The 14,831-nt window shown below is 34.8% G+C and overlaps 3 protein-coding genes across 3 annotated transcripts; 2 read left to right on the top strand and 1 right to left on the bottom strand.

Annotated features, from left to right (window-relative positions):
• Positions 1-2,184: 2,184 nt before the first annotated feature.
• Positions 2,185-3,194, top strand: LOC128397846 (uncharacterized). The gene is made up of 3 exons (XM_053358609.1): positions 2,185-2,395; positions 2,495-2,668; positions 2,755-3,194. Exons 1-3 carry the CDS (start codon positions 2,321-2,323, stop codon positions 2,869-2,871), a joined length of 366 nt encoding a protein of 121 aa, XP_053214584.1. The 5' UTR covers positions 2,185-2,320; the 3' UTR covers positions 2,872-3,194.
• Positions 3,195-3,203: 9 nt separating this feature from the next.
• Positions 3,204-10,968, bottom strand: LOC128397838 (cadherin-23-like). The gene is made up of 4 exons (XM_053358600.1): positions 10,366-10,968; positions 5,160-9,318; positions 3,500-4,960; positions 3,204-3,425 (listed from the first exon to the last, which is right to left on the bottom strand). Exons 1-4 carry the CDS (start codon positions 10,481-10,483, stop codon positions 3,341-3,343), a joined length of 5,823 nt encoding a protein of 1,940 aa, XP_053214575.1. The 5' UTR covers positions 10,484-10,968; the 3' UTR covers positions 3,204-3,340.
• A 129-nt stretch (positions 10,969-11,097) lies between these two features.
• LOC128397843 (phosphate carrier protein, mitochondrial-like) lies at positions 11,098-12,950 on the top strand. Its single transcript, XM_053358607.1, has 4 exons — positions 11,098-11,253; positions 11,502-12,173; positions 12,240-12,350; positions 12,546-12,950. Exons 1-4 carry the CDS (start codon positions 11,250-11,252, stop codon positions 12,707-12,709), a joined length of 951 nt encoding a protein of 316 aa, XP_053214582.1. The 5' UTR covers positions 11,098-11,249; the 3' UTR covers positions 12,710-12,950.
• Positions 12,951-14,831: the final 1,881 nt, after the last annotated feature.

Here is a 14,831-nt window from a genome sequence, read left to right as displayed (position 1 = left end):
ATTTTCAACAAGTGATAGTTAAACACTCGCTTGTTGATGTTTAATTGGTTGATTGGAATTTTTTTTTCTGAGAGGAATATAGAGAAGAGAATTGAGAGATAACTGAGTTTCTCTCCTTCTCAACTCTCAACTGAAAATAGAATTGATTAATTGCATTAATCAAGACAATTAACTTGATAGAAATGAGAAAGTTGATGAAAAAAGTTAATGAATGAACGAGGAACTCGAAGGAGGTGATTAGGAGGTGGGAGGAAGAGGAGGAGAATAAAATTTTTACTATTGATTCAATTTCTTTAATCGAAATGATCTTTAACGATCTTAATGTTACAGTTACATGATTAGTTAATTGTTGATTATGTTTGTTTATTACTCATTTACTCTCTCTCTCTCTCAACAACAGGTTTAGGTTAACTCAGGTTAGGTTATTGGTTGGAAAAGTGAAAGTTTAGTTTGAGCATGAATTTTAATTTAACCCACAATTTGATCTTAATCAATGATTTACTTTTCCAACTTAAATTTTATTATTCGTGCGATTTATGGTCGATTTTTGTTGTGATTTGATGAGTAAATGTTGTTAAATTAGCATAATTAAGGTATTGCATCTTTCTAACCAATTGCTTGTTTTATAACTTATATTACTTATACACTGCCAGTCAATATTTTTCGTTACAACAATTATATTTAATTGTGGTACTAATACTTGACCAAATTGGATCAAATTTTTATAATTTATTCTTAACTACGATAGCAATCATCTGGGAAAAATTTGTAAAATTTAGAATAGCTTAAGTTGGTTAAATTAGTGCCGATTGATTAAAAAACCCAAATAAACGGTTCAAAATTTTTCGTTGGTCCTCCGTTTTCATTGATAGAGATATTTTTTAGATTTTATTGTTGACAAATTATATTGTCTAGATCACAACGATCAATTTGAGAGATTTTTTATTGAAATCGGATGAGAAATAAAAAAGTTATATCAGATCGAATTTAACATGGGGGTCTATGGAAAATGACGAGTTTTGGCCTGTTAATCTTAGACTATTAGGGTCAGTGCCATGAAAACTTGACAACTCGTAGTTCAACTAATTGTTTATAAGAAATTGAGACTAGAATGATGATTGTGCGTCTATTTTTGTTTTTTCAGGTCTAAAACAGACAATAATCAAAAAATTGTTCATATAATAGGGAATTTACATTGGAAATTAAATATTAGTTGAACTTCCTATTGAAAATGAATAAAACGAAAAGTAATAGACGCACAATCATCATTCTAGTCTCAATTTCTTATAAACAATTAGTTGAACTACGAGTTGTCAAGTTTTCATGGCACTGACCCTAATAGTCTAAGATTAACAGGCCAAAACTCGTCATTTTCCATAGACCCCCATGTTAAATTCGATCTGATATAACTTTTTTATTTCTCATCCGATTTCAATAAAAAATCTCTCAAATTGATCGTTGTGATCTAGACAATATAATTTGTCAACAATAAAATCTAAAAAATATCTCTATCAATGAAAACGGAGGACCAACGAAAAATTTTGAACCGTTTATTTGGGTTTTTTAATCAATCGGCACTAATTTAACCAACTTAAGCTATTCTAAATTTTACAAATTTTTCCCAGATGATTGCTATCGTAGTTAAGAATAAATTATAAAAATTTGATCCAATTTGGTCAAGTATTAGTACCACAATTAAATATAATTGTTGTAACGAAAAATATTGACTGGCAGTGTAATACTATGTTAGTGTTACCTAACCCCACGAATGCACGTGCATTTTAATTTTTCAGGCCTTTTCAATTAAATCAATAAGACTAATCTGAGTTACTGTGAGTCTTTCGATGAGATTAGATTACTTGTTGGTTATTTGAAAATGGAAACTACAGCAATAAGTTGGAAAAGGTGAAGCTCGGCAATTCGCTTTCAACTGACAGTTAACCAACCTGGTTGGCAACCAGCTGATTTTTAACCAGCATCCAGAGCTTAATTCGGCTTATCAGTTTATGGAAAAGCCCTTTAGTGTCACAAATGACTCAATTTCTGACCATAAGTCATCAAGTTTCAGACATCGATCTCCCAAGGTTCGATTGCGATCAATTTTTCCGAATGTCAAAAATCGATCATTTCGATCGATTTATAAATCGGATCCGAACATCTTATAATCAGTATCTTATTGATCTCTCTCCATACTAATCTTTCACTCAACTCATTTACCTGTTGTCAGTTTTTGTTTTGTTAATTGTGTTAATTATCAGAGGTTTTATTTCTAATTGTTTTCTTTTTAATTGTTTATTTAGTTTCTAAGGTTCAACCAGTTATGAGCGAAATAACTTCATTTCAAATGGAAAATGATTGTGATGAATTTTCTGACACGTATGATCACGTATCTGAGGTAAGAATGGATTTTGTTGCTTCTTTTTCCTCCTTTCAACTGATTGTCTCTAATATTTTCTTAATTATTTTCCTATTTATTTTCCTTTAAATGGTACAGGATTCGTTAACTGCATTTGAGAGATTAAAAGATTCAAAAGTGATCATCACAGCGCAAGGAGAAATCAAAGAGGAAGATATTAATCATCATTTATCTGTTACAATTGTGAATCTCCAGAAAAGTATTGAATCAATAACAAGTAGGCTAAAGAATTTAGAATCCAGAGGATCATCGGTAATCATTTTTCGCCCTTTAATTAGTTTTACTATTTATCTTGTTTACCATTTAATAATATCTTCTCTTTTTCCTTTTCCATTCAGCAAAAAACTGGACTGTGGCCTTTTGAAAGCTCAACTACAACATTCGCATTTCTATTGACCTATCCAATTATAACCTATTTAATTATGGACCGAATTAAACAAAGAAATGTCAAATAATCTTGATGATCAAAGGCCACACCATTTCAAGAGAGGTTTTATCATTTGATTCTAATCAAATGTCCAATCTTTACTTTAGACAATTAAGCAATTCAACACAAGATCAACAATTGGCCCATTGACCAAAATCTATTGACCATTCTGATCACAATTTCCAATTTATAACAACTCAAACCATTACTCTCACTTTTTTGTACTTGAAAATTATTATTATCTTAATTGCGTTAACTGCTTATAATTAATCGATTATAATAGTTGTGAAATAACCGAAACTCCTTTTTTTAATCAAATAATCAAATCAATTAAATGGAAAGAAAAGTAAATTTGAACAATTTGTTTTGGTAAAAAATAAGTTTAATTTGTTGAGAAAAAGAAAATAATAAATAATAATTTAATAATGATGATCGATGGTGAAGATGAAACAGTTAAGTTAATTGCAGCGAATCCCAATTAATTGATTGACCAATTATCACCTTAATGTTGGAAAACTTCTCGCCGAAAGTGCATCTAATTGTGGATTCATGGCTTCCTGCCATTCGTAAATTCTGTCTTGACTAAATTGGAAGAGAAAAACAAATTAATTGTCAACAATCAGCTGATAGTAATTTAAATCAATCGAAATACTCACTTTGGGATATTGGTGAACTGATTTGGCTTATAAATTGGTTGACCTGGAACCGCTTGAGGGTGGGGATGGTGGGGATGATGGTGGGGATTTAACATTGAACCTAATTGTGACTGGCTGGCGATTCCGACACAATTAGTGACCGTATTCAATTTACGTTTAAGGTCAGATTTCATGTTAATCGCCATCATGGTTAAAAGTAAAGTACAACAGGCGATGAATATGGCAACTAAAACGATTCCGAGCTGTTGTCGGGAAAGTAAGGGTTGGCTTCGAGGCTTAATACATTCCTCGATTGAGATGATTCCATAATTGGAATAGATTTTCTTTAATTGTGACAGTGAATTATTTTTCAATGATTTAAGAGCTTCTTTGTAGGAAACAATTGTTCCGGCTTGAATGTCTTCCGGTGTCGAGTGAAGGTCAACTGGAGCATCTAGAATTTGGAAACAAGCGGAAGTAGCCTCAAAATCGAGTGAACCATCTTTCCGTTCATGGAAATGTGCCTCTTGAAAGTTAAACGACCATTTGAGACTCATTGGTTCTAATGCTTTTTCCAGGTCATTTTTAAGTTCGCCCAAATTTGACTCAACGGTATTTGGACTTTTGTTGAAAACAAATTTGACGAAATCTTTTTCTCGAATAATTAAAATGCGAACTGGAACTGAAGATGAGGCCGATTTTGTTTGGTCAGGATGGATTGTGATCGCGTCTACTGTTAATAAAAAGTAACCTCCGACGAACGATTTAAGTGTCATGTCATTACGAAGGATTCCATTTGTCCGTCCAAGGTCAAATACGTGTGACATGTTCGGTGTCACTTTGTTTCCATTGATGAAAATTGCAGAGCCGATTGAATATTCAATTGTATTTCCGTTACTAATTGAATCGGTTGGATCGGGATCAAGAGCGTTAAATGTTAGTAAGTCAGAATGGACTGGAGTGTCCCAACGAATTCCTGTTAGAAAATAGTCTTGACTGAATTTGGGTGGATTATCATCAATATCTTTCAGAATTATTTTAATCTCCACTTGGCTCAAGTCATTTGGATTATAAGAGGAACTTGTAGCTTTTAATTTTCGTCCTTCATTACCACCTAATTTACGATATTTCAATGAAGGTCGAGCTTGAACTACAAGTGTTATCATTTCAATCGCTTCTCGATCAAGACGTTTACCAATTTTAATTTGTCCTGAATTATTAACAGTCTCAATTACGATCGCTCCTTCAACTGACTCGTAATTAATGTAATATTGGACAATCGAATTGGAGCCAATATCATCATCGATTGCTTTTAGAGTTCCAATTAATGAACCAATCGGTTGCTCTTCGTCGATCTCCCAAGTCATTGGAGAATCGCCGACACCTCGATTAAAATGAGGTGAGTTATCATCAGTATCGTTCAATCGGATTACCATAATTCGTTGGGATTCTTGAGGTGGATTACCAAGATCAAAAGCGACTCTAATTTCAGGGAAAATGACAATAAAATAATTAATCACAACGATCGATTTCAAGACTTAAATGATTGAGCATGAGGAATAAGAATATCATTTGGACAACTGACAATTTAGGAAAAGATGTCAAATCTAAATTATAATTTGGGTTTAGATTGAAACAACTAGTGAACGACCAAGAAAACGAAGGTCATATTAGTACTTACAGAATTAAAGTGTAATTTTCTTGTTTTTCTCGATCAAGTGTCACCGTTTTACCAACATTTCGTGATGTTGTTATCGTTCCTCGAGTCGAATCAATATCAAAATAAGGCGAGGGTTCGGCAAATTTGTACATAACTCGACCATTTGGACTATTAGGATTATCGGCATCAATGGCAGTTACAGTGTAGACCAAAGCTCCTGGTTTAGTGTTTTCAGTCAGATAGATGATTTCATTTTCAGCGGGTCGTACGAACCTTGGGACACCGTCGTTTGCAGCGATATCACCGATTATTATTGAGAATTTGGTATGTGATGAGAAAGATTCACGACCTGAGTCTCGAGCAACAATATGAATGATATAAGGATCGATTCGACCTTTTCCTGAAAGCGATTTATTCACAAATAGTTCACCGGTTGATCGGTCAATGGTAAACAGCTCTTCCCGTGGATCGGGAAAGTTTTCAAGGAAAGCGATCTCATAGTAAACTTGTCCGTTTCTACCTTCATCAGGATCGATTGCTGATACTGATCCAGCACGAGAACCAACGGGAGCGCTTTCAGGGACAATAATTTCATACAAATCACGCGAAAATTTTGGTGAGTTATCGTTAACGTCGATCAATTCAATCACGACAGAAACTGTAGTTTTCCTGTTGCCACCTCGAAATCCATTACCTTGCGATTTCATTGAGACAATTGAATCGTCGCTATTTTTGTCAATTTCCTCACGGAAATTGTCAATTGCTGTTGCTTGTAAATTGTAAATCGATTTTCTTTCCCGGTCAAGGTTGGCTCCTTGTCGAATTCTGAGAATTCCACTTCGATTATTAATCTCGAACATATCAGAACCATCTCCTGATAGGTGATAGCCAATTGAACCAAAAGGTCCAGAGTCACGATCAGTAGCAGAAACTGTTAGAACAATTTGAGGCCATTTCGCTGTTTCCAGAACGGATGCTCGATAATTGTCCTGCAGAAAAACGGGTGAGTTATCGTTCACATCAACAACAGAGACTAAAATGTTTGCCACTGAGGTGAACTTTTCTCCGCCAAGATATTCCTCTGAACCTTTTGCTGGCTGACCAACGGCTTCGACGGAAAATTTGATCTGTTTAACAATTAGTGATTCATAGTCAATACGACGATTGATTGTTATCACTCCAGTTAATTTATTAACGGAAAAATAACCCTCTGGGTCTGTTGAATCGATCTTCTTGAAGTTCGTGATCGGTTTACCAGTTAACGGATTTTTGGCCGATAAGACGAAAACGGTTGATCCAATTAGAGTTTCTTCTGGAAGGTTTATTTCATAGGTCGGCTCTGATGGTGTCCAGGGTGCGATGAAGACCGGATTACGTTCACCATGAGATTGAATATAAATAGTTAGATCGGCGGAAGCTTTTTGATCAAATGAAGATCCATCATCGGCTTGTCCGTTAATATCACGAGCAACTATTGGCACTACAATGATGGAAGCGCGTTCAGAATCAACTGTACCATTAACACTAATGACTCCTGACGCGGGATCAATTTTGAGAAGATTATTGAAATATTCTGATCGTCCAACCAATGCTCCAGTTTTATCTCGAACTTTAATTGACTCAAGATCAAGATCATAACGGATTTTGGCATTGGAATCGGTGTCGGCAGCTCTTATGGTCATGATCTCATAACCGGGGACAAATTGTGAATCGGACAAATAGATTACGTAACCATCTTTGCCAAATTTAGGAGGCTTATTGTTAACATCTTCAACAATAACCGTTAATGGGGCTGTTGATGTTAAGGGTATTGGGTGACCTGAATCGGTAACGGCAACAGTCAAAGTATACTCTCCCCCGTATAGATCGCGATCAAGATTAGCTGATGAGCTAACTTTAACTTCACCCGTTGTTGGATCGATAATGAAATTATCTTTAGCCCCAGCGATTAGTGAGTAACGTAGTTTGGCATCAGGTCCATCGGGATCTGTGGCCTTAACAGTGATAATAACAGTTCCAGGGGCAGCATTTTCCTTGACCGTTGCATTATAAGGTTCATTTATAAACATTGGCTCACCGTCTCGAGCTGACCGGACATAAATTTGAATAACAGCCTCAGCTGAGAGAGGAGGTTGACCTCCATCAACGGCCTCAATTATGGCCTCATAGTTGAGCTTCTTACGCAATCCAGTTTCCCGGTTGCGGGTAAAATTGGCATGAATTGATTGGGTCAATTTAACATCACCGGAAATTGGATCAATAGCCAATCCCGTTAAATTGGTCCATTTAACATGGTAACGAATTCCGTTAGTTCCACCTTGGGTTTGACCATCGATATCGGTGGCTCGAAGAATCAAAGGAGGATAAATCGTCGTGTCCTTTTCGTTCAATTCGCGAACATAAAGAGCACGTTGAAACTTCGGTACATTATCATTGATATCAACGATTTCGATGTGAAGATTAGCAGTTGACCTTTTACCTCCTCCGTCAGTCGCTTCGACTCGAAGTGAGTACGAAGGTTGAACTTCATAATCTAAACATTCAACTTCTTTTTCGGAGCCAATCGAAGGTGATGTTTGAATTGCATCCAACGAACAGTCAGCGACTGAAATTTCACCGGTCACAGAATTGATGGTGAATTTATCTGAACCGAAACCTTTGAGAGTATAAGTCAAGCGACCGAAAGAACCCGAATCAGAATCTAGAGCGAGCACTGAGTAGAAGGTTTTACCAGGTTTTTCGTTCTCCAAAACTCGAGCAAAATATTCTGGTTGATCGAAAATCGGTTGATTATCATTAGAATCTATTAGAGTTAAATTGATGAAAACGACCGATCGAATGTGATCTTGAGTAGCGATAATGTTAAAGACGAAGTTTCTTCGAGTTGCATCTTCGTAGTCCAACCAATCAGAATTAATCACTTTCAGAATGATTGGTGTTCGTCCCATTGCTAGACTGGGTGAGACGGAAAAGACTCGAGATGCTGGATTATTTTGGTCTAGATCTTCAATGGAAAGAGCAAACTTAGCATTGTGACCTGCATCGGGATCGGAAACAATCAAATTCAAAGACGGAACAGCTGATCCATTGGTTATATCTTCAGGAACTTCAAGATTTACATGGTCGAGATTGAATCGAGGTTCTTGATCGTTGATATCCTGAATAACGACGGTAACACTTGTCGATGATGAAGCACCGAAATTTGTTCCTGTCGAACCTGGAATAGGAACTAATTCGGTCGCTCGAAGTGTACAACTATAAATTCCACCGGCGAGCAAAATCTCAGGATCTTCTCGATCCATGAGAGTATTTCCAGTTTCCAATGACCAGGAATCGGAATCGATTCGAGAAAGAGTAAAGTACTTTTTCTTGTCATCCACAATTTCTAATTGAATATCACGACGAATCGAAGGTGAATTATCTCCATCACGAACAATTATCGTTAAAACTGAACTTCCAGTCGGTGTCGATTCATTGACCGTAATCGAATAAGGTCCATTAAGAAACTTTGGTGGTTCATCTTGAACATCGATCACATTGATGGTCACATTTGTCGATGCTCGTAAACCTCCAGTATCAATTGCAAGAAGACCCAAATTATGAACGGGTGTAAGTTCATAATTAAGTGAATTTCCTTTCAAACTAATTGAGACACCATAAAGTCCACCATCTTGATTAATTGGTGAACTATGAACAGTAAACATGGAACAAGCTTCCGGAGTAGATTGAGAGTCACAGGAAACTTCAATCTGTGAATTCCGCCCTGAATCAGAATCGGAGACACGAATTCCTTCAATTACCGTTGTGAACAATCTGGTTGATTCACTGACGGAAAATTTATACGGAGCCCCAACCCAAACGGGCGGATTATCATTATCATCGATCACCTTAATCTCCCGTTTAATGGACAAAGTACTTCCAGTCGATGAATCGTCGACGATTGTTATGATTACGTCAAGAGTTGATTCGGTTTCACGGTCAAGTGGACGAATGAGAGTGACCACACCTGAATCTTTGGCCACACTAAACGAGTCTCCTGAAATGTAATACGATAAACGACCTCGACCTGGATTATTGGCCTTTAACTGGTAAACAACCGAACCAACTTTTGTACTTTCGGGTAAAGTGAAGCCCAACATGTCCCCACCGGGTAAAAAAACGGCTCTCTGTCCATCGACGGCTAATGAAAAAAGAGACCAATCAAAACAATTAATCAATTCGTTGATTACTTTAACCAAAACACAAAAAAAAACTTCCAACTAATTAATCAACTTCAAACTTTAAATTCACTTCAACTAATTAATTCTCACACACATTTAATTGCCTTTTGTTTTTTTCTTCCAAGACAATCACAATTAACACGCTGTTCAATTTAAAGTTGACCATAAATAGATCATAATTAAGGTTGGAATACAAATTACTACTCTGAATAATTAACTATTCATGTTAATTGCTAATCCTTTTTCAATGTTCAAACAGGTTAATTAAGTTGTTATAATTTTCTTATCAAATCCTATTAGGTGATTTGATGGTTAATCTTTATTTAGTTTATTGGTTAATTTTGGTTTAATTTAACTGTTCATGACCCAAAATATTAACTTTAAATTGTAACAATTGATCAGTTGTTTACTTTTTTTTTCTTGTCCTTCTAAATCTTGATTCATCTTTCTGTTCATTGACAATTTATCACCTTTGATTGTTGATTGAAGTATTTAGGTAACCTTTATCAGCTTCAATTGTTATAATCATGATCACGATTATGGTTGATCAGTGATAGTCAACTTTTGTTATCAAGTATTTTTCAGCATCAATTAACTTAATTCAGTATCAAGAAGGAAAAAAAAAGATTCATCTGATTGAGAAGAGTAAAAAAAATTAAGGTTTCATGATGAATTGATAGTCCAACAATTATGTTTCACTGAATTGTAATCAAGCTTCACAATTAGAGTTAATTTTTTATATTGGAATTGATTTTTTTTTCTCATCAACCCTACAAACCCAGATGATCATCTTGATTTTTTTTCCTTCTCAATTTGATTCTATTAATTGATCAGATTTTCTAATACAATCAAACTCAATTTAGAACTGAAAATAATCGTTATTACAAATGTAAGATTATCTCTCGTTGGAATCATAAACTTCTCGGAACAATTAAGGATAGAATTGAATGTTCCTGTTTTACTAATCAAAATTTCTCAACACAGGGAACAATTAACATGACACTTACCTTGAATTAAAGGTAAAAAGTTGATTAAAATTGAGAACAATAGTAAACAAGGAATGGATAAGATTCTCATTGTATTAAATTCACTGGTGGGTGAAGATGAAGATGGTTGAACCATCATAGGTTCTCAATTGTTGTTAACCTTTTAATCCAATGGATGAAACATTAAAGACACATAAATAATGAATTGATTACATTTACATTACAATTTAGCCTATCCCAAAACACGTACACAAAATACACAGAAAAAAAAACAGGATCAATAATGAAATTTCAGTTGGTCGGTTCCTGGAAAGGTAACTGGTCAGACCAGTATCATGACTGATAGTCCAGTTTAACTGGAATTCGATAAGTCGGCTTACTTTTAATTCTCACGCTCCCTCTACAGTCGGCTATCAAAAAGAATTCCAATTAAAATGATCCAACAATTAGGCGATTAAATTGTTCCAATAAATTTGACCATTTCGATCAACGAACAGCAACAAAGAAACAAAGTTCGTAAAAACTTTTAACTCTCGATGAAAGTAAAAAAAACAAAGAAAAGAGAAAAATTGACATTTCTAAATCATCGAAAACTGATCATCACAATTTAATAGAAAATTTTACTTTGTTACCTTGATTTTTTGTTCTGCAGATTTTCTTGATTGTCTTCAATTTAGAAACTGAATTAAAGTTTTGAGATTTTTTTTCTCTTTCGATATATCGATTGTCCCATCGAACGATAATCGATCCATCAAACGGAAGACACATGCGTCCTTGGTTCCGGTTTAGAAATTAAGGTTGAAGAGGTTAACTTGAGCTCTTTTAATTGTGACAATTTGCTCTTAATTGTTAGTTCTTAATTTAATTTCTTCACAGATTTAGTGTTAAATTGTGCTCCAATCATCATGAGTAAGTATTTGAAGGAACTTTGATTGTTTTAGTGTTTTAAATTGATTATATTGATTGATTTCCTTTTAGGTTTTTCTTTTCTCTTTTTTATCTTTCAACTGTGATTGAGTTTAATTCTTTTTTTCCTTTTTGTCCTTATGTTGTCCTTTCTCTTGATTATGATGTTGATGATGATGATGATGAGCTTAATTATGATTTTTTTTCTTGTTTCATTTGTTTTTCTTTCTGTTTCTTTTTATTCTTTTCAGGTAAGGATAGTCAAACTTATAGCTGTGAATATGGTTCTGCCAAATTCTATGCCCTCTGTGGTATTGGGGGTGTTATCAGTTGTGGTTTAACTCACACTGCTGTTGTACCTCTTGATCTGGTCAAATGTAGAATTCAAACTAACCCAGATAAATACAAGTCTATTGTAAATGGGTTCAAAATTTCAGTTAAAGAGGAAGGACTTCGTGGTTTGACCAGAGGTTGGGCACCAACTGCTATTGGTTATTCTATGCAAGGTCTTGGTAAATTTGGTTTCTACGAACTTTTCAAGAATGTTTATAGCAATGCTTTAGGAGAAGAGCTTTCATACACTTGGAGAACGTCTCTTTATTTAGCTGCTAGTGCTTCAGCTGAGTTCTTTGCCGATATTGCTCTTTGTCCCATGGAAGCTGCTAAAGTTCGTATTCAAACTTTACCTGGCTGTCCAAGTCAACTTAGAGTTGTTGCTCCAATGATTTTAAAACAAGAAGGTATTGGAGGTTTTTACAAGGGTCTATCTCCACTTTGGATGAGACAGATTCCTTACACTATGATGAAATTTGCTTGTTTCGAGCGAACTGTTGAAGCCATTTACGCTAATCTTGTACCCAAACCCCGAGACCAATGTACTAAGGGAGAGCAATTGATTGTGACATTTGCTGCTGGTTATATTGGTAAGTATTATGATTAGAGAAACACTGAGTTGATATTGACCTTGATTTGACCTTCTTTTTTTTCAGCTGGTGTTTTCTGTGCAATTGTATCTCATCCTGCTGATACTGTTGTATCTAAATTGAATCAAGAAAAGGGTAGCACTGCTATTCAAGCTGCTAAAAAATTAGGAATGTCTGGTAAGTTTATGACATAACTTTTTCTCACGTTTTTAAGCCTTCGACCCCCTAATTTCATGGGTTGTTGGGTGAGTCAATCGTGATAGATTAAAGGTTCACGTTGAACCCTAAGCTGAGACATTTATTTGTATCCTCTTCTTTTCACATTGTGAACACATTTAGACTAATTATTTTGTCTTGATTATATTTCTCTAGGACTATGGAAAGGTTTGACCCCCAGGATTATCATGATCGGTACCTTGACCGCTCTTCAATGGTTCATCTATGACGCTGTTAAGGTGGTTCTCGCTATTCCTCGACCTCCACCTCCAGCTATGCCCGAAAGCTTGAAACGAAAGCTCGCTGAGAAACAACAGTAATTCTCTCTCTCTCTTCCAATCCTTTCCTCTGTCTTTTAATGTTTCTCTCAGTAAAAGTATATTTAATTTTTGAACTATCTCTCAAAAATATAGTTAACTAATACTACTGTTGATGGTATTGCTAATAGACACCAATCCAATCAAATAGTTGCAATTTAATTTGTATTATTATTGAACCCTTTTTGTTTGATCAAACTGCTTAATTGTTTCTCCAATAACAACAATCAATCATTTAAATCAATATTTAAATTTTCAATTAATGAACAACGATTACAAAATTAATTACGTCAACGACGTTCACGGAAAAAGTAATCAAGATAAAGTACAGATAAACCAACTAACTAATTGGTCTAATTAATTAATCGTGAGCCTGATCAATTGAATAGACTTACAATCCAATATGATTATGGATATGATTCAGAAACAATTAACCAACTCTACTGGCGATGGTATTGATTATGGTCTCAATAGTTTCGGTATGATTAACGTGATTAACTCTGCTGGTGACAATCCAATTGCGAGCAATCAAACGAGTGTAATTCATTCAGTTAATCATCAAGGTGGATCGACCAGTAACTTGGACATTACCTGGGATGAGATTTTCCTTCAAACGCTGGACAATGAACCTTTTTTTGATGATTACCTGGATAAGGAACCGAGTTTATCTCGTCTCGATTTGACTGGTTATCCATATGATGACCCATTGGCCGCTTCATCTTCATCCTCATTGACCTCTTCCTCTTCACCTTCATCTTCATCTTACTCTGATTGTCATTCACCTTTAGCCTCTGGACTCATGGCTTCTCATTGTGGTGATGATGAATTCAACATGGGTTCAAGTGATTATTTGGCCTTGGATGATGATCGGAACTTGTACTTGCAAAAAAGATTACCCAAAACTCGCGATCCCAAACAATAGAGACAAGTATTTAGCACAGAATTAGATTAAACCTATCAGCTGATCAATAGTGACAATTTCAACTTGGAATTTGAATAAGTTTGATTTTTCTCAGACCGAAAGGACGAGAGTATAATATTCACGTGCTGAAGTGTTTCTTTAATCTGAGAAATTTCAAATCAATTCTACACTTGACTCAAAATTTCTCCTTTGAGATCAATTAATTCACTTTAATTCTCTCTAGAAAACTAATCTAAATCAAGAAGACGTGAAAAAGCAAATTGTGACATTTAACCTTCGCTACCAACCGATTCTCTAGTCTATCACCACCACTTCGTGTGTTGGTTGATGAAATTCAATGGATTTTAAACTCTTTCATTGGTTTCGCGTTTCAAATTTCTCGCAAACCAAGAAAATAATTAAGATGAAATTAAACTCATAACTTTAATTAACCGATGTAACTCGCGTATTTCATGACAAACATTCTCGGCATATCGCACAATTTACACTTGTAGACACAAATTTTTCCACCGACAACATCGCCATCACATAGACTAATCGGTTCTCCCTGAATCGGTCTTTCGACAGGCAAATGTCCATGGAAAGGTAACAAAGCAGCAGAATCGATTGAATTGATGAACAAACATTGGATTGTGACGATTAACACAATTAATCCATAAATCTATTGATAATAAAATTTAAGATAAAAAACCAAATTAATTATTGTCACAATTTAATGTTAAACAATCGACTCACTTTGATATTGATCATGTTTGATACGAAAAATTGATTCACAGATAAAACAGACAATTTACTGATTGTTATTACTTAATTTTCTTTCGCTAGATTAGTTAATCATTGAAAAAGATTCACAATTAAATTTGATAAAATTTGCTGACGTGATGGTTAATTTTTTTAGGACATGATGAGAAATCAACTGACCACTAAAACGATGAGTCCAAAAAAAGATACTCAATTTACCTGAAAGCAAAGATCAAGTTTAACCAGAAAAAGTGATTAGTTTAATTGAGAACGAATTTGGAAAGGAAAAAGTTAATTGTAACTAATATAAAGAATACAAAATTAGTATCGATTAAGTGACAATTAATTGACGAACTTGAATCAACCTAATTAACAATCAATAATTGTCCAAGTTGTTGACAATTAAAAGTCTCCTTGTTGTTTACTATCAACAATTAGTAACTTTAATTGATTTGATTTAAT

The sequence above is a fragment of the Panonychus citri genome, unplaced genomic scaffold (genome assembly GCF_014898815.1).
Source record: "Panonychus citri isolate SS breed McGregor unplaced genomic scaffold, ASM1489881v1 Contig00040, whole genome shotgun sequence".
Lineage (NCBI taxonomy): Eukaryota > Metazoa > Arthropoda > Arachnida > Trombidiformes > Tetranychidae > Panonychus > Panonychus citri.
Note: the sequence above shows the minus strand (reverse complement) of the source record. Positions and strands in the feature narration are given on the sequence as shown.

Excerpts from the sequence above, each read along its gene's own strand:
- LOC128397846 (XM_053358609.1), top strand. The coding sequence starts at position 2,321 with ATGAGCGAAATAACTTCATTTCAAATGGAAAATGATTGTGATGAATTT. Across the intron at positions 2,396-2,494 it reads CGTATGATCACGTATCTGAG|GATTCGTTAACTGCATTTGA; the intron begins GTAAGAATGGAT and ends TAAATGGTACAG. Across the intron at positions 2,669-2,754 it reads TAGAATCCAGAGGATCATCG|CAAAAAACTGGACTGTGGCC; the intron begins GTAATCATTTTT and ends TTTTCCATTCAG.
- LOC128397843 (XM_053358607.1), top strand. Across the intron at positions 12,174-12,239 it reads ATTTGCTGCTGGTTATATTG|CTGGTGTTTTCTGTGCAATT; the intron begins GTAAGTATTATG and ends CTTTTTTTTCAG. Across the intron at positions 12,351-12,545 it reads TAAAAAATTAGGAATGTCTG|GACTATGGAAAGGTTTGACC; the intron begins GTAAGTTTATGA and ends ATATTTCTCTAG.
- LOC128397838 (XM_053358600.1), bottom strand. The coding sequence starts at position 10,483 with ATGATGGTTCAACCATCTTCATCTTCACCCACCAGTGAATTTAATACA. Across the intron at positions 4,961-5,159 it reads GAAAATTACACTTTAATTCT|AGTCGCTTTTGATCTTGGTA; the intron begins GTAAGTACTAAT and ends CCCTGAAATTAG. Across the intron at positions 3,426-3,499 it reads CAGTTCACCAATATCCCAAA|TCAAGACAGAATTTACGAAT; the intron begins GTGAGTATTTCG and ends CTTCCAATTTAG.